The 23,894-nt window shown below is 40.1% G+C and overlaps 1 protein-coding gene across 1 annotated transcript in view; it reads right to left on the bottom strand.

Moving 5' to 3' along the window:
• ANXA5 (annexin A5) overlaps nucleotides 1–23,558 on the bottom strand; it is a 30,228-nt gene extending 6,670 nt beyond the window's left edge. The window contains exons 1-8 of the mRNA XM_054485303.2: nucleotides 22,257–23,558; nucleotides 21,975–22,018; nucleotides 11,626–11,710; nucleotides 10,001–10,095; nucleotides 8,685–8,798; nucleotides 6,995–7,085; nucleotides 3,729–3,808; nucleotides 3,207–3,263 (exon numbers count right to left, since the gene is read on the bottom strand). Of these exons, the coding sequence (XP_054341278.1) occupies nucleotides 3,207–3,263; nucleotides 3,729–3,808; nucleotides 6,995–7,085; nucleotides 8,685–8,798; nucleotides 10,001–10,095; nucleotides 11,626–11,710; nucleotides 21,975–21,983 (531 nt within the window). The 5' untranslated portion in view covers nucleotides 21,984–22,018; nucleotides 22,257–23,558. The remainder of the gene's footprint in view (nucleotides 1–3,206; nucleotides 3,264–3,728; nucleotides 3,809–6,994; nucleotides 7,086–8,684; nucleotides 8,799–10,000; nucleotides 10,096–11,625; nucleotides 11,711–21,974; nucleotides 22,019–22,256) is intronic.
• Between the last annotated feature and the right edge of the window lie 336 nt (nucleotides 23,559–23,894).

Genomic DNA, 23,894 nt, shown 5'->3' on the forward strand with positions numbered 1-23,894 from the left:
TTGTAAAACTATTATTAAGTAATCATATGCAATAATAATGATGGCTTCTTCATGTAAAACAATGATATTTACCAGTTTTGTTTTAATCTAAGTATCTTTTCTTCTAAATGAGGATGCCCAATATTCATGGATCCATCTGGATGAGGGACTCTTACACCCCTTCCCTAAGCTTTACGGTTCAGCCTGAGTACAGTTTCATAGGCCCTGGCTCAGTGCAAAGGATGAGTCTTTGGAGTCAAAACAGATGTGGTCTATCTGCAAGATCTCAGATGAACTACTTAATCTCCTCTTCAGCCTCAGTGTATATAGTCATTAACGGAGATTACATAACTTACATAATGCATTGAACAGTGTCAGGTAATCAGTAGCAAGTGCCCAGTAAACTGATTACTTCTCCTTCTCCCTCTTTCCTCTAAGAGTTTGACTCTCCCTCCAGAGAAAGAATAAAACAAGGATTTACTGGGGAAGAAGGTAAATCTGTTTTAATGCATTAAAAATATTAAATCAATTTAACACATTAAAAATGTTAAAAAGTGGATTATCTACAAAATGTTCAGTTCCCAAGTGAATGACTCACTATGGCTTATCAAACCTCTCAAATAACAGAAATCCTCTTAGTGCCAGATATCAGCAGAGACAAAAATGCAAAAGCTTATAAAACGGCCCTTTAGCTGTCTCAGCTTACTCTCAATTAAGAAATCCCAAATTCTCACTAGTGATAACAGTCCAGCTGCCCTTGCTACAAGGTACAAGTTGGTGTGTTCCTTTTTATAATGCCAAAAGATTATTTGTTTTCAACAGGTTTATTAATTAATAATAATACATTTGAAAGAATCAAAAATAATAGCCAGTGTAACATGTTCTGTGTTGCTCCTAGTCACTGGAAGGTTAAGAAAAGCCTGGATTCCATTCAAGGGATATTTTAAAGTAACTCCATAAAGCAGTTTTCACATGTACAGTCTCACATCTACTCTCAGGGTTTTGAATGGTTATATCCACTGCATGACACCTAAGTGTCACCTATACAGCCTCAGTAATCAAAGGACCAAGGATGCAGGCATTACCTGAGAGCGTGTTCAAAATCCAGACTTCCAGCCCCTGCCCAGACCCATAGAATCAGAATCTGCAATTAAAGGTCCCCAGGTGCTCCACATGCCCATGAAAGTTTGAGCAGCAGCGCTATCCAGTAAGTGCTCCAAGGAGAGAAATCAATGAAAACAAGGTTAAAATGTACTGTTTTCCCCTCAGGAGCCTCATACTGCAGCAATGCTCTCATTACATCACCAACTATGCTGGGAAATCTGCCCTCTGCTTGTGAATGCAGGCCTCACTGTAGACATCTGAGAGAACTAGAGTTGGTTTCTTACACTGTGACCCTGAAAAGCTCCCAGAACTCCTATCCTACTCTTGACAGTAGGAATGAGAGAATCAACACTATCTCCTAGCAAAGCCACAAACAATGCTTGGAAAGCAGTAAGATCATCTCAGTACTGAACAAAGCCCCTAACAGGAGTACAACTGTGGGTTGCTCTAGCCCTCTCCCCGAAAGAAGGTGGAATTAAGCTAGATCTATGCTTGAGTTGATATTTAATAAGCCCTTTAATGATAGAGAAAATCAGAGAAGGCACTAATACTCAAGAACACTGAATATCTTATAGTGAAATATTCTTATAGTGAAATATTAATATTCAAGAACACTGACTATCTTCTAGTGAAAGAGAAAGAGCTTTGGAGTCAGGCCTCGTTAGGAATTCCAACTCCACTGCTATTCAGTGGAAGCCATGGGTTTGTTTCTTTATCCATAAAAGGGAAATTGCCCCTCTCTGGTAGAGTTATGTGCTCATTCATTCATCAGTTATTTACTGAGCACCTACTCTATGCCAGAAGCTGAGGATACAATTGAACTGACAGCTCAGGGGGCCCAGGAAGGCAGTCAAGTAAATAGGTGGCTTCCAGAGAAGGTGGCAAGAACTGTGACAGGAAGCCTGGGGGGGCTGTTTTCCCTGTGAGGGGCACCTAACTCTAAAGTATCTAAGCTGAAGACTGACTCTTGAAGAGGACTCAGGTGAAGCGGGGTGGGAGGGGCAAGAGGGCAGAGAGAGCATGTGAGAGAGGCTGGAGGCATAAGTAAACAAGACACAGATAACAAAGGGGCTTGTAACCCATTCAGGAACCCGGACTTTATCCTGAGGACAATGGAACCACCAGAGTCTGAAGGGGCTGGACACAATTGGCTTGCATTTTCTAAGACAGAGTGAAGCAAGAGTCAAATATTGCACAGAGAGCCCTCGGTAAACATTCAGTTCTTTTTTTCTCTCCAGCTAGACAGAAATGACAGCATTCCGAAACCATTATAAAATCAACCTACCTAAAAGAATAACCGCTCTCCTCTTTCCTGTTAGCAAAGTGAGATCGCACATCCATGGGTTGTTCCACTGGAGGAATGGATATGGCTCTTCCTTTTTCAATGATACATGACAAACAACCAAGAACTGTATACAATTGTATCTTGTAATTGAAACATGTGACCAGAAAGAGGTCTATGATTGGTGGTTCTAGGAACCCAAGTAATTCCTTTATTACCAATTTCCAGTTTTCAGCTCTCATGTTTCAAATTTCCTTTCCTATGTTTTAATAACTGTTTTATTAACCAGACTGAGACTTTATAGGGGTTTAAAAGTCACTTAACAGGAAATTTTCATTTGGAGTCACTAAAAAGCAGCTGACAGAAGACCAATGCTACTTAAAATTCTGTCAAAGGAAATGCAGAGAAATTTCCTAATACCAAAATAACTTGTCATCTCTTATGTAATTAAACACCACTTACTGTTAAATACTTTATTCTTTCTTCTTTATCTTCTCCTGCTAAGAGACCCACTGCATAATTGGCAGTGGAAGTAATAACACCTGTTTTTTGGTAAAATTCTCTATTTTGTGAATGTTCAATAATCACACACAAAAAAAAATGTCTAGTTGGAACTCACTATATATTTTATTTTATTTCGTTTCAGCTTTAAGGTAAAATATTTTGCTGACCAGGTCAGAATAAGAAAAAGCTACTTATGTAGGTCTTATGCTATGTAAAGAACCCATTAACGAGATTATCACTAGAAGCTATTACAACATACATTGTGATTTTTCATTACCACGAATTATTTCTTCATTTCTACAGCATAATAAAGTCATCATATCCTGGTGTCACTCACCTGAGCATCTTGTTCAACTTGAGCTTCATCAATTCCAGCATCAGGGTCTCTGTTAGCCTATGAGAGGTAATATGTCACAATACTGAACTATAGAGCATTCTCATTCAAAAGGAAAAATGGTCCACCTGATGGTTATTCAATAACACTCTTTCTTTAGGAATAATATGCTTTTATTAAGATCAATCCTGCACTATTTCACATTATCATCACACAGCACTGTCCAAAACCAGTAATGACCCTCCTGATTTTAAATTCTATGAAAGAACAAGATACTGCTATCATTCTATGAAAGGAACAAGATATTACTATCTAAAACAAATGTATGAGTTAGCTGTTAAGAATTTAGACCAGATATTCTGAAACACAAACAAGCACAGGCAACATACAGCCAGAATCATCGCAGTAAGAATCAGCAAGTACCACAAATTATTAAAAGAATTTTAAGTGACCTTACTTAACTAGATTCAGCCCAGTCCAACTTCAGGCTTTTTAATCAAACTGTAATTAATCTCCACCCAATACCTGAAGGAGAACCACCAACATCCGCTGATAGTACCCTGAAGTGTCCCCCACCACATCATCTTCCAGGCTTGAGCCATATTCTGCAACAAAATAATTTCATACTTATTTACATCTTCTTTCAACTAGAAAAATAATCTTGCCCTATTAATCAAATGAAAGCGATGTAAAAGAAGAAATAATTATATTTGGTTAACATAAATTCCCTGTATTCCATCTCTCAATGCTCTAAGCAAATGCTTTCAGTGAGTGGTTGGACAAAAATGAATTAAAGTCTCCCAAAGGCACTCAATTCAAACTTAAATCAAGACTCAGCCATTTAGAAATTCTCTCGACCAACGTAGTCATTAATCTATAGATACATGATGGTACTGGAAAGTCTCCAAAACACAATCAATCGTAAGCTTAAACTCTGTTTTGCTTTCTTTCAAATCTTTTATATGGTTAGCTTCCAAATGTCTTCTATCTCTAATATTCTGAGATTTATTTCTTTGGGCATGGCCATCACTCCCTCTAATAAGGTATTTTTCCTCTGCAGAAATAAAGTTAACTCTGAGAGACAGCAATGATATTTTAAAGTATGCCCCCCTCCCAGCTCTATTTCCAGCTGCTCAATGTAAGGCCATATAAAAGGGGAGAATTGGGATCCACAAGAGTCTACAAGTCTTTTTCACTACTCTCAAACAGTTGCTATTAAAGGAAAGGAGGCCTTACTCTAAGGTATTTAAATATTTAATTATTATGCAAAAGCAAACGAACTTTAAAAGCCTGAAACTTCTATTTTTAAAGGCCCAGAAAAGTTACATGTTTATTTCAACAAGTTACCCAAATACAAAACCTTGTAGGAATCTTTAATTCTTTCTTCTACACCAACACCTATAAATATTAACCATTAAATCCTATCACATGTTTCTCCTGTCCCTGATTTATCCTCCTCACACCTCTCACTAACCTAGGTTGGGCCACAATTCCTAAATACCTAGCTTACCTCCCACACACATAACTATCCAATTAGCCTCTCAATTCAAATCTCCTTCCTCCCTCAATTGTTCCTTCAGCACTCCACTGCTCATTCAGGAATTTACAGTGCCTGTGAATTAAGTCCAAATTCCTAATCCAGTCATGCAAAACCACCTATATCTGAGCCTAACCTCGCTTGTTCCATTTACCTCCCACAATGGACATGCACACATCCTCCCCGGCAGCCAGGCCCTCTCCGTCCCTCAATATACTCTCCACAGTCCAGTCTCCATGCCACTAAAGACAGGCATTACCTCACCCAAAAATACCTTTTCTACCTACTCAAAATGCATCTAGTCTTTTTTTCCCAGCTTTATTGAGTTATGATGGACAAATAAAAATTGTATATATTTAAGGTTATACACCATGATGTTTTCATATATGTGTACGTTGTGAAATGATTACCACAATCAAGCTAATCAGCTTATCCATCACTTCATATAGTCTATATTTTTGTGTGGGGTGAGGACATTTAAAATGTACTCTATTCACAAATTTCAAGTATATAATAGTTATACTTTCACTATAGTCACCACGCTATACATGAGATCCCCAGAACTTATTCATCCTGCCTAACTAAAATCGTGTATGCTTTGATCAATATCTCACCAGTCCCTTCTCCCATTCACCCCACCCCTACACCCTAGCAAACACTGTTTTACTATCTGTTTCTATGAGTTCAATTTTTTTAGATTCAACATAAGAAGTGAGATCATGCATAGCTCATGCCTTGTGCCTAGCTTATTTCACTTTGCATTATGTCCTCCAGGTTTATCCATGATGTTGAAATGACAGGATTTCCCCTCTTTAAGACTGAATAGTACTCCTGTGTGTGTGTGTCTGGGTTTGTGTGTGTGTGTATGTATTCTTTATCTATTCATCTGTCAATGGACACTTTGTAAACCCACCTAGTCTTGAAACTCTGCTGCATGTGTGATTTGCACCATGAAACCTCCCTAACATCCAAAGCTATGATGACCTCTCTCTTCTGAATGCATTATTGCATTTAATATTATTGGTATTTTACTTTAGCTTGAATTTTATTATCCTTTAAATATTGCAGTCATTCTGTCATGTCACCCCGAGGAGACTGCATGCAAACTGCTTGAGGACAGGAGCTGTGTTATGCACACCTTTTGTCACTCATGACAGCCTGTTAACACACTGCCAGACACATAGCCAGTGCTCAATTACACGGCTGAGTAGGACAGACCACACAGTTATTACCCCCTTTGAGCACACCATTTGTAATCTAGTAGCACAAAGGCTCTCATCAATGTCAACATCCCCAGAAAGAGATCTTTGAATAGTACATCAAATAAAGTTCAAAGTTGAGATACATGTATCACTTCTGCCTTAGCGGTTGGGAACTTACTGCCTATAAAAAGAGAAGCAGGATAGAGAGATTCAGCCCTTTAGAAAGGTAATTATACAGTTGCTCTAAACAATTTTTTGCTGTTTTGACTTGCTGTTTTGACTTGCTGGGTTAACAAAGCCATTTCTAAGATTAACAAACTGATGGCAAGATACAGCCCCTAGCAAAAGACACTAGGCTTGGAGTCTGTTGACTGAGCTGAGAAACTGGATAGTCTGACCCTCCTCAGTCAGCCAGGAGAAAGAGTTGGCTACCAGAAATCTGGTAAGAAAAGGACTCTCTACCTCTACTTTTTATTTCATTTTCTTGATTCTATTCATGGGACATATTTTAGGCTGAAATGCAGATTTCTGTTCATGAAAAAGACACACTAAAAAGAAAAATCAAAATGCAGAATATTTTATTCAAGCATTGCCATTAGCTAAGACAACATACATTTCCTCAAATGTATTTTATCAACTCTGATGTGGGAAAGGGTTTAGGTTTCTCTTCCAGAGTTCCAAAAGTACTTTTCATATAACTCCTAAATTTTGCTAGCACAAAGCTAAATATTTTTAAAGGAGGAAAAACCATTTTTACCTTAATGTTAACATAAAGACAACCTGTATATCTCTACACTAATTGCAAATCCTATGCAAAAGTAAATTCCATCTTCAGCAGTAGCTTCTTATAAAATATTAAAATAGTAGAGGATAACAAGGCAGTCTTTTCCTTACTGAAGGAGAAAAATAGCTTGAATTGCAGGTCATTCATTCATTCATTCAACCATCATTTACTGCCTGCTTCCCATACCTACAAAGGACTGCATTCAAATCAGAGAAATGAAGGAAGTGACAGTGGAGGGGAAGTCAAAATATAACTCACAAACATTTACCTTCTTCATAAACTTGTTTGATGGCTCTTAGTTCTTCAGGTGTCCTTGAAGCAATAATTTCTGTCAGTACTTTTTCATTTGTTCCAGCTCCCTGTTTGGAGATTTTAATAGAGAAAACATGTCAATAAGATTAAAAAGAAAGTTATTTTCCCAGAATAGATGTTACCCAAATTGCATAGTTACATAAATATTATCCAGTATAACATGGATTTCTTTGTATATGAGTTCTATTAGTTATAGAAATAACAAGTTTTAAATGATTTTCTCTCCAAAGACCATTTTATTCTTTTTGTCTAATGGAAAACAATGTTTATCATGTGTATGTGTGTATATATGTGTAAGTACACATAACCAGTTACATAAATTTGTAACTTTTAATTTGATCAGTTAATTCTAGCTTAAAAGTAAAACATTTTCATGAAACATGAAGTAATTTTTTAAAAACTGAAAGAGTAAAAATGAAAACTTCATATAAATGTACATGGAAGAGCACTGATACTTAATAAGCACTTCAAAAGATAAACCCCTGACCCCCAAGTTAAGTGCTGTGCAGTCACAGGAAAATTCTACATCAAAGGTAACAATAAATATAGCATTGCTTAATTATTAGGAGTTAGAACAGTATAAAGGAATTGGGACTTGCTTTCTGGATTTTTGAAAAATCATTTTAGTTGGCTTTTATTTTTCTGCTTTTAAAAATCACATCTATATCATTAAACTAAGAGATGCAACAATATAGCTGAACTTAATTTTTTTTAAAAGATAGTATATTTAAGTCTTATTTTCTTTATATTTCTATTTTTGCCAAAAATCAAGCAGTGAAAAACCTAGAGTTCATTCTCTGGCAGAATTTCAACTACTGCTGACATTTCAGAAGTACTTAGCAAAAAAAGCACTTTTCTCAATAACTTCAGATTTTTGTTTATTCCAAAAGAATCACCATAGGAAAATGAAGAGACTGAGCACAAACCAGCTCCTATCAGGATGACCCTTCTCCTCTCTCCACTCAATCAGTAAGAATCCCTGAGGAACATTATTTCCTTGTTAAATCTCAAAATGCCCATTCAAAATCTAACAGTTAACAACTGAACTACTTTCTGTCCCATGAGCCTAAATAAATGTGTCAATGCTGTCTTATTTATACAACATTCCAAACACCAGTCAAGGGAATACACATTTAATTTTCGCTGCAACTGAAATTACAGCAAGTTTACCAGCTACTTCATTTTAGTGTTCAGAGGGGCAGGAAAGAAGGAAAGAGTATGAGAAAATATTTACCTTGAAAATTCTCTCTGAAGCTTTACCTTTTAACCTAAAATGATGAGCAATATTATCGTTCCCTAATCAGGCAATTTTCTATTGAAAAAGATAAAATAGCTCATCTGTAATATTTTTTAAACATCCTCAAAATCAGAAGACAGGCATGAAAATAAAATAGAAAAAGCTATAAAAATATTAAAATTTTAAATAGCCCAGTATTATTAAGTTTAAATCTACAAAAAGATGAAATGACACACTTGTAATTTTCTCCCTCCTTTACTACTTATTGCCTCCCAGTTTTGTCTTCCAAGCAACTCTCACTGAAATAATCAGATAAAATTTTTAAAATATAACAAATAAGAGAAAGTAATTACCAAAACAAAATAATACTATTTATGACAAGAATGTTCCTTTCACTCATCCTTTTTACCTTCAAGGCATGTTTCAGTTCATAAGCATCATAAAGCCGAGAGGGTTTCATCAGAGCCACAATTAATTTTTCAAATTTTCCAGTTAGTTCTGATTTCAGGTCATCCAGAAGATCCTAACCCACAGAAAATACAAATTTGTTAACCAGCAGAAATTGTAATAAGATTTTTCTTAAATATGAATGACAGTCCTTTGTTCTAATGAATTCTTTATGTTGCTGTCTCCAAGTAGAAGGTCCATGAGCTAAACAAAACCCCATAACCTTGAATAACATACTTTTAACCTGTGACCAAAATCTTAAACTAAAGCAAACCCACTTATACGTCAAGATATTTGTTTCTAAAAGATGTTTTTCTTAACTTGAAAAAAAACAAATACCTTTAAAAGTAGTCTAAAAATATTTTATAAAAATACTATTCTGAGAAACATATCTTCTTTTTAATTTCAAAAAATAACCGTAAAATGAAATTTACAAAGGACAACATTTAGTCTTTCATACCCAAACATAATAACTTCTTATTTTCTCTCAATATGTAATAACATTCAAATACATACTAGATTATAGTCATTGTTATGACTCCTGACCACTGGGAGATATCTGTTCCTATGGGGAAACTGTGTATGTAATTATGAAAAAATTATGTAATTGTGAAAAAAAAAAAAAAACAGTATTTCCTACCTGTAAGTTTCAGCATACCACACAACTAAAAATGGTGTTTAGAATACTTTCTTTTTTGCTTTGCATTTGTTTTCTTAGTTAAGCGATATACGTTTTCAGAATAACAAGACTACATTTAAGTTTTCCACGCATGCACTAATTCATTTAAATTTAAATAATTCAAATAATTCATTTAAATAATTCAAATAAATTTTTTTGAATTATTAATCAAATAAAAGCATTTAAATCAACTAATTAAAAATCCATTAGTTAAAATCATGACAAAAGGAACCAAGACTGTGACTGTGTTAAAACAAAACATATTTTAATACAGGCTTACACCTAGAAAACGGATAGTAAGACATCCATGTGAACGTGAGTGGGAAACACAGAGGAAAAGAAGAGAGACAGTTCTCACCACAGGATCTTTTGGCACCTCTACAGCATTAGGCAAGGAAAAACAATTATGTGAGGATAAGCTGGGTGAGTACTGTATCCCAAGAGCTGATAATTTAGAGGAGAGTGGAAAAGAAACAGAAGTAGGGTAGTCAGAGTCACAAAATAAATGATGCTTACAAAAGAATATCAGTATATTCCAAACTAGTCTTATAACTGATAGCTGTTCTCCCATTCTCTCTTGGGATGAAGTGTGGTCTTACCCTGCCAAACAGAGTCTTAAAAGCTGCAGAGATTTCCTGGCGCTGAGCGTTACTTCGGGATGTCAACAGAGTCAGGATGCTCTCCTCATCTGTGCCTGCAATTTATGGTTAACAATTACATTTTGGCTCCTACCTGCATATTCTCCCAATGATCTTGGCAATCCGCTTCCCAGTCACCTTATTTCCTTGCCTCTCCCTATGCGAATATAAAATATATTTTATGGCCGGCACAGTGGCTCACATCTGTAATCCTAGCTCTTTGGGAGGCCAAGATGGGAGGATTGCTTGAGGCCAGGAGTTCAAGACCTGCCTGGTCAACATAGTGAGACCCCCATCTCTTAGGAAAAAAAAAAAAAAAAAAAATCTATATATATATATATACACACACACACATATATATACACACACACACACAAACACACACATGTATATACATAAATGTTTTATTAAACAGTTTATTAAAAATTTACAATATATAAAATGTTATGTTTCCAATATATTCTACCCCCCTATTCCCAACATATTGGGAAGTAGATGGAAAAATACTCCTGCCTTTTAAAAAACTTAGTGCACCTAGTTTTTTAAAAACACACAAATAAGTATGAGCTAAGGCAAAATGTGACAAGTGCCTCAGGAGAGATCTAGGTGTTAAATGGGACTCAAAGAAGGTTCTTCTAGCTAATAGGAGGTGGAAGGGAGTCTTGGAGAATGCTTCATGGAGAAGGTGACACCCACAAGTCTTAAAGGATGGAAGGATTGTGAAAGGCAGTGACGAAAGGAAGGACAGCTTTTAGAATGAGAGAAAAGCTCAGCAGTGGGGAAATACAGGGCTTTCACAAACAGCAGATAAGCCAGCATGGTTGGGTCTGAGAACACATTAAACAGTAATGGGAGATGAGTCTGAAAAGGTGGGCTGGATACAATGGAAGGACTTGTGGGGCCAGAAAGCACATGAACAGTAGTACAAAAAGAGCCTGAGCACAGGAGATCAGTGACACATGGAAATCCTTGAGATGAGAGGTTTTTAAATGACTAGAAAAGAAGCTGGGGAAAGAGAAGAGACTAGCAGAATGTGAATGGGATATCTGATAGGGAACAGAGCTGCACAGCTGCTCACCTGCAGGAATGACTGCCTTATCGACTCGGGCCTCTACCACACAGGTGAGGGTGACAAGCTCAAAAGCACGGAGGCTGAATTTAACTGCCTGTTCAGTTCTAGAGACTGAATATTAGGGATGGTTTATAGCAAGCTTGTCCAACCCACGGCCTGCAAGCCACATGTGGCCCAGGACAGCTCTGAATGCAGCCTAACACAAACTCATAAACTTTCTTAAAACATTATGAAATTTGTGTGTGTGTGTGTGTGTGTTTTTTTTTTTTTAAGCTCATCAGCTATCATTATTGTTAGTGTATTTTATGTGTGGCCCAAGACAATTCTTCCAATGTGGCCCAGAGAAGCCAAAAGACTGGACACTCTGGTTTATAGTATTATTTTGTTATCTTAACATATCTCTTCTCATACAGATTTCAGATCAAAATATTCTAAAATTAGTCTTACTGTAATTAATGACTTGTTTGGAAAAACAAATATCATATTTGCTTTAGAAAGAGGAAGATAAATTTACCCAGGCCTTTCATGGCCTTCCGAAGAGTTTCTGCATCAGCCCGCTCATCAAATCCAGGGAAGTCAGTCACAGTGCCTCTGAGAACCTAATTCAGGAAACACAGTGGTATTATTCATATCATGACTAATACGACAAAGTACATAACACAAACAGGAAGCCGCTTGCTGTATATCATATTCAGTCATTAAATAAATTTACCATTTGATAAGATTTGTGACCCCTTTTGAACTCGGAATGGAACCATTTACAATGGGAATTGGCAGGACCGATTCAGCACAGAAGCTATCCTGATCACCTGTAATACCATCAGTGGGAAGGCTGGCTCCCTCTTCTCTGTGACGAAACTCCACCAACACCTCCTGGTTCACAGAGGGCACGTCTTTGCAGGTTCCCTTCCCATTAAGTCTCACACCATTTTGATCTACAAGCATACTGAGCCCGCATTAAATCTTAATACCCTATCCTGAGTACTCAATTCTAAGCAGTGCTCTTGTTACGTGCCTTTTGATCTAAGTCCTGTTTCTGTATACTTACTTAGGGACTTTACGATAACCCAGCAAAGCCTGAAATGATAGTTCATGTGCCAGAGGAATAAAAATCTTTGAATTTAGAACTTTATAAAGGTGTATTGGAAGACATTCTTCATAAAGCTTCCTGTTACACATTACTTTATCATATATATACACTGCTTCTAATAACCAAAATATCTTCATATTTCAAAAAAAGTTAGTGATATCAGCTGGGCGCAGTGGCTCACACCTGTAATCCCAACACTTTGGGAGGCCAAGGCGGGCGGATCACAAGGTCAGGAGATCGAGACCATCCTGGCTAACACGTTGAAACCCCGTCTCTACTAAAAATATTAGCCGGGCGTGGTGGCAGGCACCTGTAGTCCCAGCTGCTTGGGAGGCTGAGGCAGGAGAATGGCGTGAACCTGGGAGGCGGAGCTTGCAGTGAGCTGAGATCGCGCCACTGCACTCCAGCCCAGGCTACAGAGACTCTGTCTCACAAAAAAAAAAAAAAAAAAAAAAAAAAAGTTAGTGATATCATTAGATCCTGAGAGTCATAAGGCTTTATTAATATTGAGCCATAAATGTTTATCTTACGCTAAATGGAGGCTCCCAGAATTTACTTTACCAATAAATGTTTTTGCGTTCCCTCAAAACTCCTGCTTAGGTACCATCTAAACTGAGAAACAAACAGCTAAAGGACTATAAAGCTAGCCTGGTTTACATTCTTACATGTCTTATTATAAATGCAAGAAAGCACAGTCACCAAAAAGGAGGAAAGCTTCTTTTCCATCTTAGCCTCCAATTGTTGCATATGCCAACAATAACATAATACTAATCAAATTTTAAAAGACGACAACAGAGAGAGATAGCCATGGTGAAGAACTTCCCCAGGGCACAGTGTCAAAGGTCAGTTCAGTGGTCTTCTCTCTTTAGTGGCACTAAATTAGCCTTCCTGAAAAAGTGGCACTCATGGATCCAGGAGATAATGACAAAGACTCTCCCTTTGTCCGCACTTTGAACAGGCCCCCCTGAGCCCTCTTCTCAACTAGTCCTTGTCATTGGGCCTCCTTTGCCTGCCTAGCAAGAAGCTTGCGAAGTCAGTTTAAGGAGGATACCCCTACTTTTGGTATCTGATCACCCTCTGTTATGAACTGAGTATCTGTGTCCCCTCAAAATTCATATGTTGAAACCCTACCCCACAACATGACAGTAAATAGGAGGTAGAGCCTTTGCAAGATAATTAGAATTAGATGAAGTCATGAAAGCAGGGCCCCCAAAATGAGATCAGCATCCTTGTAAGAATCTGGAGACAGCTTGCTTCTCTCTGCTGTGTCATGTGAGGCTACAATAATGTCTAGAAGAGAGCCCTCACCACACCCAACCATGCTGGCACCCTGAGACTTCCAGTCACCAAAACTTTGACAAATGAATTTCTTTCTTTATAAGCCACCCAGTATATAGTATTCTGTTACAGCAGCCCAGTGAACTAAGGCACCCTCTATATCTGATCAATTTCCTCATCCCCTCCCCCAACATCTGATCATCCTGGCCTGCCTTCAGCAAGAATCCTATTAAGTCAGTTTAGCACGAGTCCCCCTAACTTGATGTTTCCTGTTAGTAACTTCCCATGCACCGACCTCACTCTGCTTGTTAGATATAAATCCCCAATTGTCTTCACTGTATTCAGAGTTGAACCTAATCTCTCTCCCCTGTGGTAATAGTCATGACTTACATTGTAATATTCTTGACTGAGGTCTTCCTTACCACCAGGATAACTTTTTCTTCAACAGTAGTCCTTACCCTTGTTCAAGCAGAGAAGACACACTGTTCTTTCCTCTGAACAGGGGCAGCTATGAGAGAACTTATCAGAAAACCTGACCTCATGAAGCCCCACATGACCTTAACTCCTAAGTCAAGTGGTATGATCATGAGGCCAAAAGAATATAATTCAAGAGAAAAAGAGGTGTTTTCCAGGTTGATGTCCCAGCCCCAGGTTGTTGAAAGCACCACTGGCAGCAGCTTTCACTCCCTATTTGCCTCAGCTAAACAGGGGACTGTGGCCAACTAGGAAAAGGGGAAGGGGAGCCTCTCTCTCCCACCTGTCTCATGGAGAGGTTATGAAACTAAGCCAGAGCTGTTCATTCCACCAAGAGGGAAATCCACCCACAGCCAGGCTAGTCTCCATTTCCACCCCATCTAAGGAGCACAGATACATAAAGACCAATAGATTCCCTGCCATTCATTCGATACCTTAATCCATATGAAACTGAATGGTTGAATACTGACAACTTCATAAAAGGAGTTATAGTTTAGAAGAGAAATTGGTAAGATTTGAGAAGATGATGCTCAAAATTAGCCTGGGTTAGGAAAGTTCTTTCTCTCAGATCAAGTTACAGCTTCTCTTTAATAAGACCACTTCAAATTGATCAGTATCATTGTAAAAATGAATAAACTCCACAAGTTTTCTTAATGTGAGCACTTAGGACTGAATGCCCCTTGCAGTTCATCTGTCTTTTTACTCATTGACTCACCATCTTTTGAATGTCTCCCCCGTCCAAAGTATTATACTAACTACTAGTTAAAAGTCAGGATCCCTCAAGTTAAGTATGAAATGACAGGCATATAACTAATCAAGTGCAGTAGAATATGTACACACAGAGGCTGGATTAGGGCGATGTGAGCACATTTGAGAGGACTATATTGGGAAGTGTGAAAAGAGAAAAAATTCGGAAAAAAATTCCAAACAGTCTTGAAAGTTGCCTGTGAATTTGCCAGGCCAATCTGGTACTTTGGCTAAAGAGCTAAGTATTTCAACAGACTGGAACAAGCAGTAAGGTTGAAACAAAAACAAGGGAAAGGTCACAGTGAAGGGAGGGGAAGGGCATAAAAGCCATGCTAAAATGTGCAGACCTCATCCTGTAGGCAACAGGAAGCCACTGGAGGACACTCAGGCAGGGAAGAACAATGTCAACTCTGCACAGCAATATGCGTCTGGCATCAGTGGACACGATGGAACCGACTGTGCAAGAGTGACAAGAAGACTGCTTAGAAACTAACAACACAAAGAAGGAAAGGAAGACCTAAACAAAGGCAGGGACAGAAACAGGCCCCAGGTAGACAGGAACTACTTAGGGTGATTCTGTTTTTTGGATGAGAAAGAGGATGGCTGACTTTGCATTTCTCCATAGTAGGCTTGCGAGTTGTCTGCATACGCCGGTAGTAGCTGGAGGAGGCCACCATGCAAGACAATATTAATGGGGTGGAAAGAGCCAGAGGAGGAGGAAAGGGAAGGTGACCTACAATCAGAGTGGCAGCTAGTATCTGCTGAGTGCAGCAATGCACCAGGCACCGTGCACAGAGCTTCACATAGATCATCCCAGGGAAATCCCATCTTACAGACAAAGAAACATACTGGCTCAGAAAGGTTTTAGCAAGTGAGTCACCCAAATGACCATCAAACAAGCAAGTAGCAGAGATGGGACTTGAAGCCACAGGACCTTGGCTCCTGGGCTCTTACCCATGAAGCTACACTGCACTCCTAAAGGCAAGAAGAAAATCCAAGAAGGGTGATGGCATGGAAGCTGAAGGAGGCAAACGTTCCAAGAGGAAAGAAAGAGGAGGCAGTGTCCAATACCACAGGAAGTCAAGGAAGAGCTAAGAGTGAAAGGGTCCACTGGATTTGTAGGAGATCTTTGGTGGTGTTTAACAGTCTGGCTATAGGACACTCAGGAATGAACTGAGGGAAAGACCATCTCAATGAAACAACAGTTTGCAAACCAGGCTTTTAAAAACACAGTTAAGAAAAAAAAAAAAAAAAGGCTTGATAAGGTTTGTAGGCTATGAAGAAACTTCTGGAGAGACAGAGAGGTTAAAAACAGGGAGAGGTTAGAAACAGAAGAGACATGAGGGATTTGTCTAAAGAAAAAAGATATCTGACACCAGAGACTGAAGGAAATTAGGTGAAAGATGAATGAAGAAAAGCATCTTAAAAATCTCACCTACTAAGTATGAAGAAACAACTGCTGGTCCTCTTTTTGAGAGCTTTCTAGAAATTGTGAAACACTTTTGCTACATTCCACACAGTCAGAGTCACCCACCAAGGATAGCAAAGCCACGTAGTGGTATTAAGAGACCAGATGTGAATCAGAGAAATGAGTCAGAAGGGCAGAACCCTTGTTTGGACATCCTGCGCAAACCCCATCACTGCCCACACAAAACTGTCTGCAAATGTGACTTTAAATGACTCATTCAAGAGGGCTTCCCCTGTTTCCTGGAGTCCCCACACTTTACCCAGATTAATGCCAACTCTTAAGTAGGTACTGTTCCCTCACCCATTCACCCATCCTCAGTTCATCTTCAATTCCCTTTATCTGCTACCACCAATGCCTTACGAAGAGAATTATAATATATTCTTAGATAATACTTGGCCGAAATATACAATTCACTCTTTTAATTCTCACCTTCAAAAATATCCATTCTTTAGGTCTATAATTTTGTTGGCTTTTTTTTCTCTAAATGAAAAAGTTCTTTACCCACAAGGACTAGGTATGCCAAAATAAAATGAATAAAACCAACCAAACAACAAGGGAAGGGTTGCTTTTCTAGACACAGAACTTAGACATAAATAACAATTTCAAGTTTAAAGATGAGAAAGTATTCACCTGTCTGGAACATTTTAAATAAAGCCTTCCTGAAGACACAGAAAAGGACTAAACTCTCTTTGTACTCCAGTTCCATATAATCAATATTTACTCAAATACCGCACCCCCCCACCTCCAGCATTCCACGTAATATTAACTAGGAGCTGGAAATCATGAAGCAAACCACAAGCTGAGCAACTGCTAAGCTGCTATGCAGTGATTTTTAAGGGTGGTTCTTCTGAGGCCCAGGTTTCCAAAGACCTTGGAGCCACTCCAAAAAACAGTAAGCTGGGAAGACAATTGCCTCCCCACTCCATGTACGTACACTAGGGCCCTATCTTATGTACGTATTAGAGGCCCGTTAATATTTCCTCCAATAATGGTTCCCGCTAATGAGAAAATAAATTATTTATCACTGTACTAAGAAAAAAATAAGAAGGGCATAAGAGAGGGAAATGTCAGTGTGACCTGATTATGCTTTGAGCTGCAAAGCAAAATAAATATCAGGGAAAAAATTAGGACCTCCAAGAAGACTGAGGACTACAAACACATCAGAGGTCAGAGATATGCTCTCAACCCCCAATCCTAACCCTTGCTCTAATCCCAACTCAGAAAAGGTGAATGATACAGTTCAAAGTGTTAAACTCGAACTGGCCTATTGCTTACTTTTGTGTAATTTCCTTTCCTTTCCATGCTCTATCTTACTTGTTTTTGCTTCTTTCCATTTGTCTATCCATCCTACCACCTTTGACCTGTTTCTTAAAATCAAATGCAAGGGAAAAAAAAAATCACTGGAGAACAGACTAAGTTGTTTGCATCGTGGTAGAAAAGAAGGTTTTGATAACAGAGTGAAGATTTGTAAAATGATTTAAATTTTGTTGTGTATTTCTTTAATGCTCTGTGTTTAATGTTGTGTCTCTTTACCAGTGGAAGAATGACTTCCCTTGGCAAACACCAATAAAATGGAAAGTTAAATTGTGTGCTCCTACAAGTTGCCCAAGAATAAGTCCAGTGATGTCTTGAGTGAGTTAAAGTGAGCAGGTGGCATTGGCCTCCCATGAGTTCACATTGGAGGTCAGAGGAGAGTATGCTCTTTTACCAAATTGTTCCATTGGGCATTCCATGAATAACAGTTGAAAAGTTCTATCCCTTCCAAGACAGGGCTTGATTTCCATACCTCACTGCAGTTTCACTCCATCATGCCAAACTCTTTCACACCCCTAAGTATTTATTTGCTGTTGTTGCCTCTCTGTATAATGGCTTCCCTCCTTTGTCCCATACAAAGAATGCCAGCTAAGTAACCTCAATTTCCCCTTCTGTGAAACAAAAATAGTAATACCTATTTCCAAAACTATGTTATGAGGACTAAATAATGCACACAAAAGACTTGGCAATGCATCTATTATATCAATAAATCTTAGATCCATTTCCCATTGCGCTCATTTTTAACAATACTTGGCACACAGTGAAAATGCAAAAGCCTCATACATTCATGAATGCACGCATGGATGAAAAAGAGAACAGTTAAGAACTAATGTCCGGCCAGGCGCAGTGGCTCATGCCTGTAATCCCAGCACTTTGGGAGGCCGAGGCACACGGATCACTTGAGGTTAGGAGTTCGAGACTAGCCTGGCCAACATGGCGAAACTAAGTACACTAAATACTACTAAATAACTACTAAAAATACAAAAATTAGCCAGGCGTAGTGGCACATGCCTGTAATCCCAGCTACTCGGGAGGCTGAGGCAAGAGAATCACTTGAACCCAGGAAGCAGAGGTTGCAGTGAGCTGAGATCACGCCACGGCACTCCAGCCTGGACAAGAAAGCGAGACTCCATCTCGGGGGAGGAAAAAAAAAAACAAAAAACTAGTGTCCAAAGAAATGAAGCCAGGAGTATAATTCCTCGCAATTAATCAACTGATGATATGTTTACATATTATGTAAATTAACTAAACTGAAAGACTGGGTCTAAGAAGTACTTAAAGCAAAGGTCTTAGGAGCCCTAATTTTTAAAAAACAGATGCATTTGTGAAATTTTAGAATAGTATGAAGGTTATATGAATAAAATGTATTTCAGGAATGAATCTATGCCATAAAAGCACTGTTATATTTCTACCATTTTGAACTTCTAAGTCATTAAAAGAAGAAAGCTGGACTGCCTGCCTGTAACTAGCTTGATCACCTACGTAGGCCTTCCAAGGAGAACTGGATATTACATAAGGAAATCAGGGTTTGCTGAATGCCAGTGAATTGCTCAGTGGCTTGCAAAGCAGCCAAGCAGTTTTGGATCTAGTTCTTTCTCAGCAGCCAAAATGAACTTAAGAGTTAAACAGATAAGGAACTGAGAGAGACCACCAGGAGCAGCACAGGCCATGGGTAAACAGGTAACCCGGATCTAAGATCCCAAAAGTGATCATTAGCTCCAGAGAGACCTGACTTTAAAAAACGAATGGCATGAAAAGATGCAATCAATATCCAGTCAGCTCCACTGGAAGGGGCTTCATCTCAAATTTATTTATTTACATTTATCCTGCTTGCTCGGCACAGGGCTTTTTAAAATTATTATAATAATTTTAAACCAACCGAAAATATTTCTGATCAAACCTTGTAACTTAAACATATACCATAGAGATAATTCTGATGTTCATGAGAACACTTGGACACAGGAAGGGGAACATCACACATCCACACCGGGGCCTGTTGTGGGCTGGGGGGAGGGGGGAGGGATAGCATTAGGAGATACACGTAATGTAAATGACAAGTTAATGGGTGCAGCACACCAACATGGCACATGTATACATATGTAACAAACCTGGGCGTTGTGCACACATACCCTAGAACTTAAAGTATAATAAAAATATATATATAATAAAAAATAAATAAAAAATAAACAAAAAAAAATTCTGATGTTCATGAAGCTTCTAATGAACAATTACGTAGCCTAGTTTTGCCTTCATGACATTCTTACTGCTCAGACGCCGCACCCAACTTTAATACTAAACTTTTTTTTTGAGACGTAGTCTCACTCCATTGCCCAGGCTGGAGTGCAGCGGCGGGATCTCAGCTCACTGCAACCTCCGCCTCCCGGGTTCAAGTGATTCTCCTGCCTCAGCCTCCCGAGTAGCTGGGATTACAGTTGTGCACCACCAAGCCCAGCTAATTTTTGTATTTTTAGAAGAGACGGGGTTTCACCATGTTGGTTAGGCTGGTCTCGAACTCCTGACCTCGTGATCCGCGTGCCTCGGCCTCCCAAAGTGCTAGGATTACAGTCATGAGCCACCATGCCTGGCCAATACTAAATATTTTAACAAAATGTTTTACTTGCATGATTTCCAAAAATAACTAGTAACAAAACTAGAGCAAAATTTAACACTCTGTATCTTTTTTAAAACATTACTTGTAACTTTTATGATGAGTAAAAGCTGTAGTTTTGATAGAAAACAGTCTTGGTGTTATATTGTCATAGGGCTCAGGTACATAATTTTATATGCAAACCACCATTCTCTTAGGTTTTGTATACACACGGCCTTTATGATACTAATCATTCTTTGAAATTATTAAAATTAATGTCCACAACTGGAAAATGTGTTCACTTACACTATTTGGGTAAACAGTCTACATAATGAAAAGGAATTGATGGACCCTCAGACATCACTGGGGAACTTACAAGAGATTCAAGAAACTGCCAAATGAGCAAAGATAGAGGGAATTATTATTCGATGCTTGTTAAATCTTCATGTACATCACCACATCAGCATATCAAGATAGGAAAAATATTACTCAGGAAAGTTAATTTCACATAAAAGTATCCTTTCTGTGGAGAAGAACTTAAACCAAACTTTCCACTTGAAGTAATATGAGAATTGGTTTACTGTAACATTTAAGTGCAAAAGAGGAGGTAAGAATGGGATCACTGCGTAAGTTTAATAAAGTAATCAACTCATCTTAATCCTCCCATTTTCACTTGGAAAGGACCAAGAAACCTTTTTCAATTTTTATAAGTCAATCTGATAAAAAGTGAACTATAAATAAGAGAGAGCATTGTTTTAGCAGTTAAAACACTTGTTTAAAAAAAACTATCTGGACTCTGACAAGCCAGTTAGATTGACAAGATCTGTGAAATCAGTTTTGGAGTTTTTAAGCCCTGATATCTTATTCACAAAAGACTGTATAACATGGTCAATATTTAAAGACCTTAAACTATCTTCTCTTTCCTACATTTTTGATAAACATTAATAACAGTAAAGAAGCCAGGCGCAGTGGGATTACAGTCCTGAGGCCGAGGCGGGAGGATCACTTGAGGCAAGGAGTTTGAGACCAGCCCGGCCAACACGGTGAAACCCCGCCTCTACTAAAAATACAAAATTAGCTGGGCGTGGTGGGGCGCCTGTAATCCCAGCTACTTGGGAAGCTGAGACACAAGAATTGCTTGAACCCGGGAGGCAGAGGTTGCAGTGAGCGAGATCACTACGTCACTGGACTCCAGCCTGGGCGACAGAGTGAGACTCCGTCTCAAAAAAAAAAGGAAAAAAAAAAACAATAAAGAAAGCCTGTAGTAGATTATCAATTTCTGAAACAGTCCCAAGGCAAATTCAATTGAGAACTCGTTCCACGAGTTCATTGCTTAAGAAAAACAGCGCTTGTGTTTAATCTTTTGGATTAAAAAAAAAAAATCAGAGCCTACAACCTTACAGTTTTAGTAAAACTGAGCTGAGCAACTGGAAAAAGCCAATGCTCAATCACAGTACTAAAATACAGAAAACTTTGCGGAAAAAAAATAAAGGAAGTCGGGGGGCGGCGGGGGGGTGGAATGCGTTCGCCTCACATGACCACTATGAGCTGTTCTTGCTCTGGTTCTAATTTGAGCTACTCTCTGGATTTTGGGGAAGGCCCACTTTTACACATTCACTCACGAAAAGGGAGCGCACACAAACTCGGCCACGTCACCAGCCGCTGCGCGCGAAGGCAGCTTGGCGGCGTCGGTGCTGGTTCCGGAGGGCGCTCAGCGGGAAGAACCGGGACACACGAAAGGGGGCAGGGAAGCAAAGGGGGAACAAGAAAGGTGGAAGCGATGTCCCCAAAGCAGGTTCCGTTTCCTCCTAAACTTTTTGGCTTTCAGACAAATCCTAAAAGTCCCTCGTCGCAGCATACAAAGTTGTGGGCAAATCCAGCGCAGTGCGGGGCGCACGGCCTTACCTGTGCCATGGCGACTACTCAGGTCAGGGGAAGGTGAAGCAGGACTGCAAAAGAGAAGAAACCTCGGGCTTAGCGCGCCAATCGCAACTCGCGCCCTCCCCAAGCGCAGGTCCGCGGGGACCCGGCGGCGCTCAGACAGCCCGGAGGGCCCCGCCACGGGGACGACCCGCCCTCTCGCAGCTACCGGGACAGCTCTCAGCCGAGCGTCCGCGCGAATCCAGTGCCCCGCGACCCCGCTCCCCTCTCCAGAAGGAGCCCCCTCCCCGGGCTGCGACCACTCACCCAGACTGTGGGAACCAAGTGCCCCGAACCCCCGGGAGAGCGGCGGAGAGCCGGGCGACAGTACGCTGGGCGACGCCGAGATGCGGACGCTGAAGGATCTGGCAGCTGCACCTAGACTGATCCAAGCAACGGAAACGCCAGCGGCCCCGCCCCGGCCCTGCCCGGCTTGGCCCGGCCCACCCCCGCCAGGGCCTCAACCGCAGGCCGGCCGCGCCAGCCGGGCCCGCCCCTGTCAGCGCGCCTGCGTGGGTCGCTGCTCGTCCCAGTCGGTCTCCCGCGGCGCGGACTGTCCAGCTGGTCTCACGGGCCTGGGTGGGGCGCAGCCGCAGCGCTGCTGGAACCAGGAGGGGGCGCCGCTCCCCCGAGGGCCCCGAGGGCCCCGGGGACCTCTTGTCCTCGCGCTGCGGGAAGGGGGTGCGGAGCTGTCCGGGGCTGGTGGTTTTGGAGGTGCTTGAGCTTCCCTGCCCTCTGTGACCGCAGGAACCGTAGCCTCACTCGGGTACTCAACATAGCAGTGCGTGGGCGTCTTTTTGGAGGCGAGACAAAATCATCGCAGCTAAGGACAGCGCGCCTTTGTCGATGGGATAGAAAAAACGTGAAGGGAGGGCCGTTTCCCAAGTTGTTTTTGTTTCTGTTTTGTTTTGTTGTTGTTGTTGTTGTTTTAATGCCTATTATTGCTTCCTAGATGGCCCTCTCTTAAATGTACAGCCTTCTAGTAGCATATGTGGGGTATTTGAAAACCTCTGCTTCCAATCAGTTTGTTTTCAAAACTAGCCTAGAACTTTAATATGACTTAAATTTGAGTAATGCCTCATATTGGTTCAACATAAAATATATGAGTATATGAGAGAGAGGGGGAGGAAGGGAGAATCTACAGCGTATTGTACTAGCATGGTGCTGTGTTCTGTGAAAGGGCTTTATATGCAAAGCAGCCCCCAAACGCGAAGGAGCCAAGAAACCAAAGAACAAGACAGACAAATCCAGTCTGTAGGTAATAGGTGTGTTATTGGAGGATATCGTAGACGGAAGCGTGGCCTTGGGCGGCGGCAAGCAGATGAATTTCTGCACTGTTACTCCCCAGACCCTGGCCTTATATACCGTAAGGAAAGAGTATACTGCTCTGTGCAAGACAATTAAAGGCAGCCCTCCAGAACGGGTGAGAATGCCGTATGCGTCATAGCCTACAATGTGGGCAATAGCATCAAAGTTGACATGTTCTTATGCTAAGGACAGCTAAAAAAAAAAATCCTAGGAATCAGGAGGTATTCATGGGACTGGGGTTATTAAAGGTCAACATGGCGGATTAGCATCCAGGATATAATCACTTTTGTCTCCATATGCTGGAAAAGGAAAAGTAGAAGACACAGTGACTTTCTCAGACTTACTGGTGTGGGGAGGGAAGGTGCCAGGGCAGAGGGGGCAAGAGGACAAGTTTGCGACACTAGATGCAGTGTTGTAGACATATGCTAGAATGGGAAGTGCAAAGTGCTTCTCAACGTGGAGGTTAAGGGTAAGAGATGAGGATCTAGTCTTCTTTGAGAATGAGGAAGAATAAATTAAATGGACAGCAAATGTGGTTCTTTGTATAGAACTTCTCATTCGCTTTCACGTGTGAACCACATGCCTATTCCAGCCCTG

Source organism: Pongo pygmaeus, chromosome 3 (genome assembly GCF_028885625.2).
Source record: "Pongo pygmaeus isolate AG05252 chromosome 3, NHGRI_mPonPyg2-v2.0_pri, whole genome shotgun sequence".
NCBI classification, from domain to species: Eukaryota; Metazoa; Chordata; class Mammalia; order Primates; family Hominidae; genus Pongo; species Pongo pygmaeus.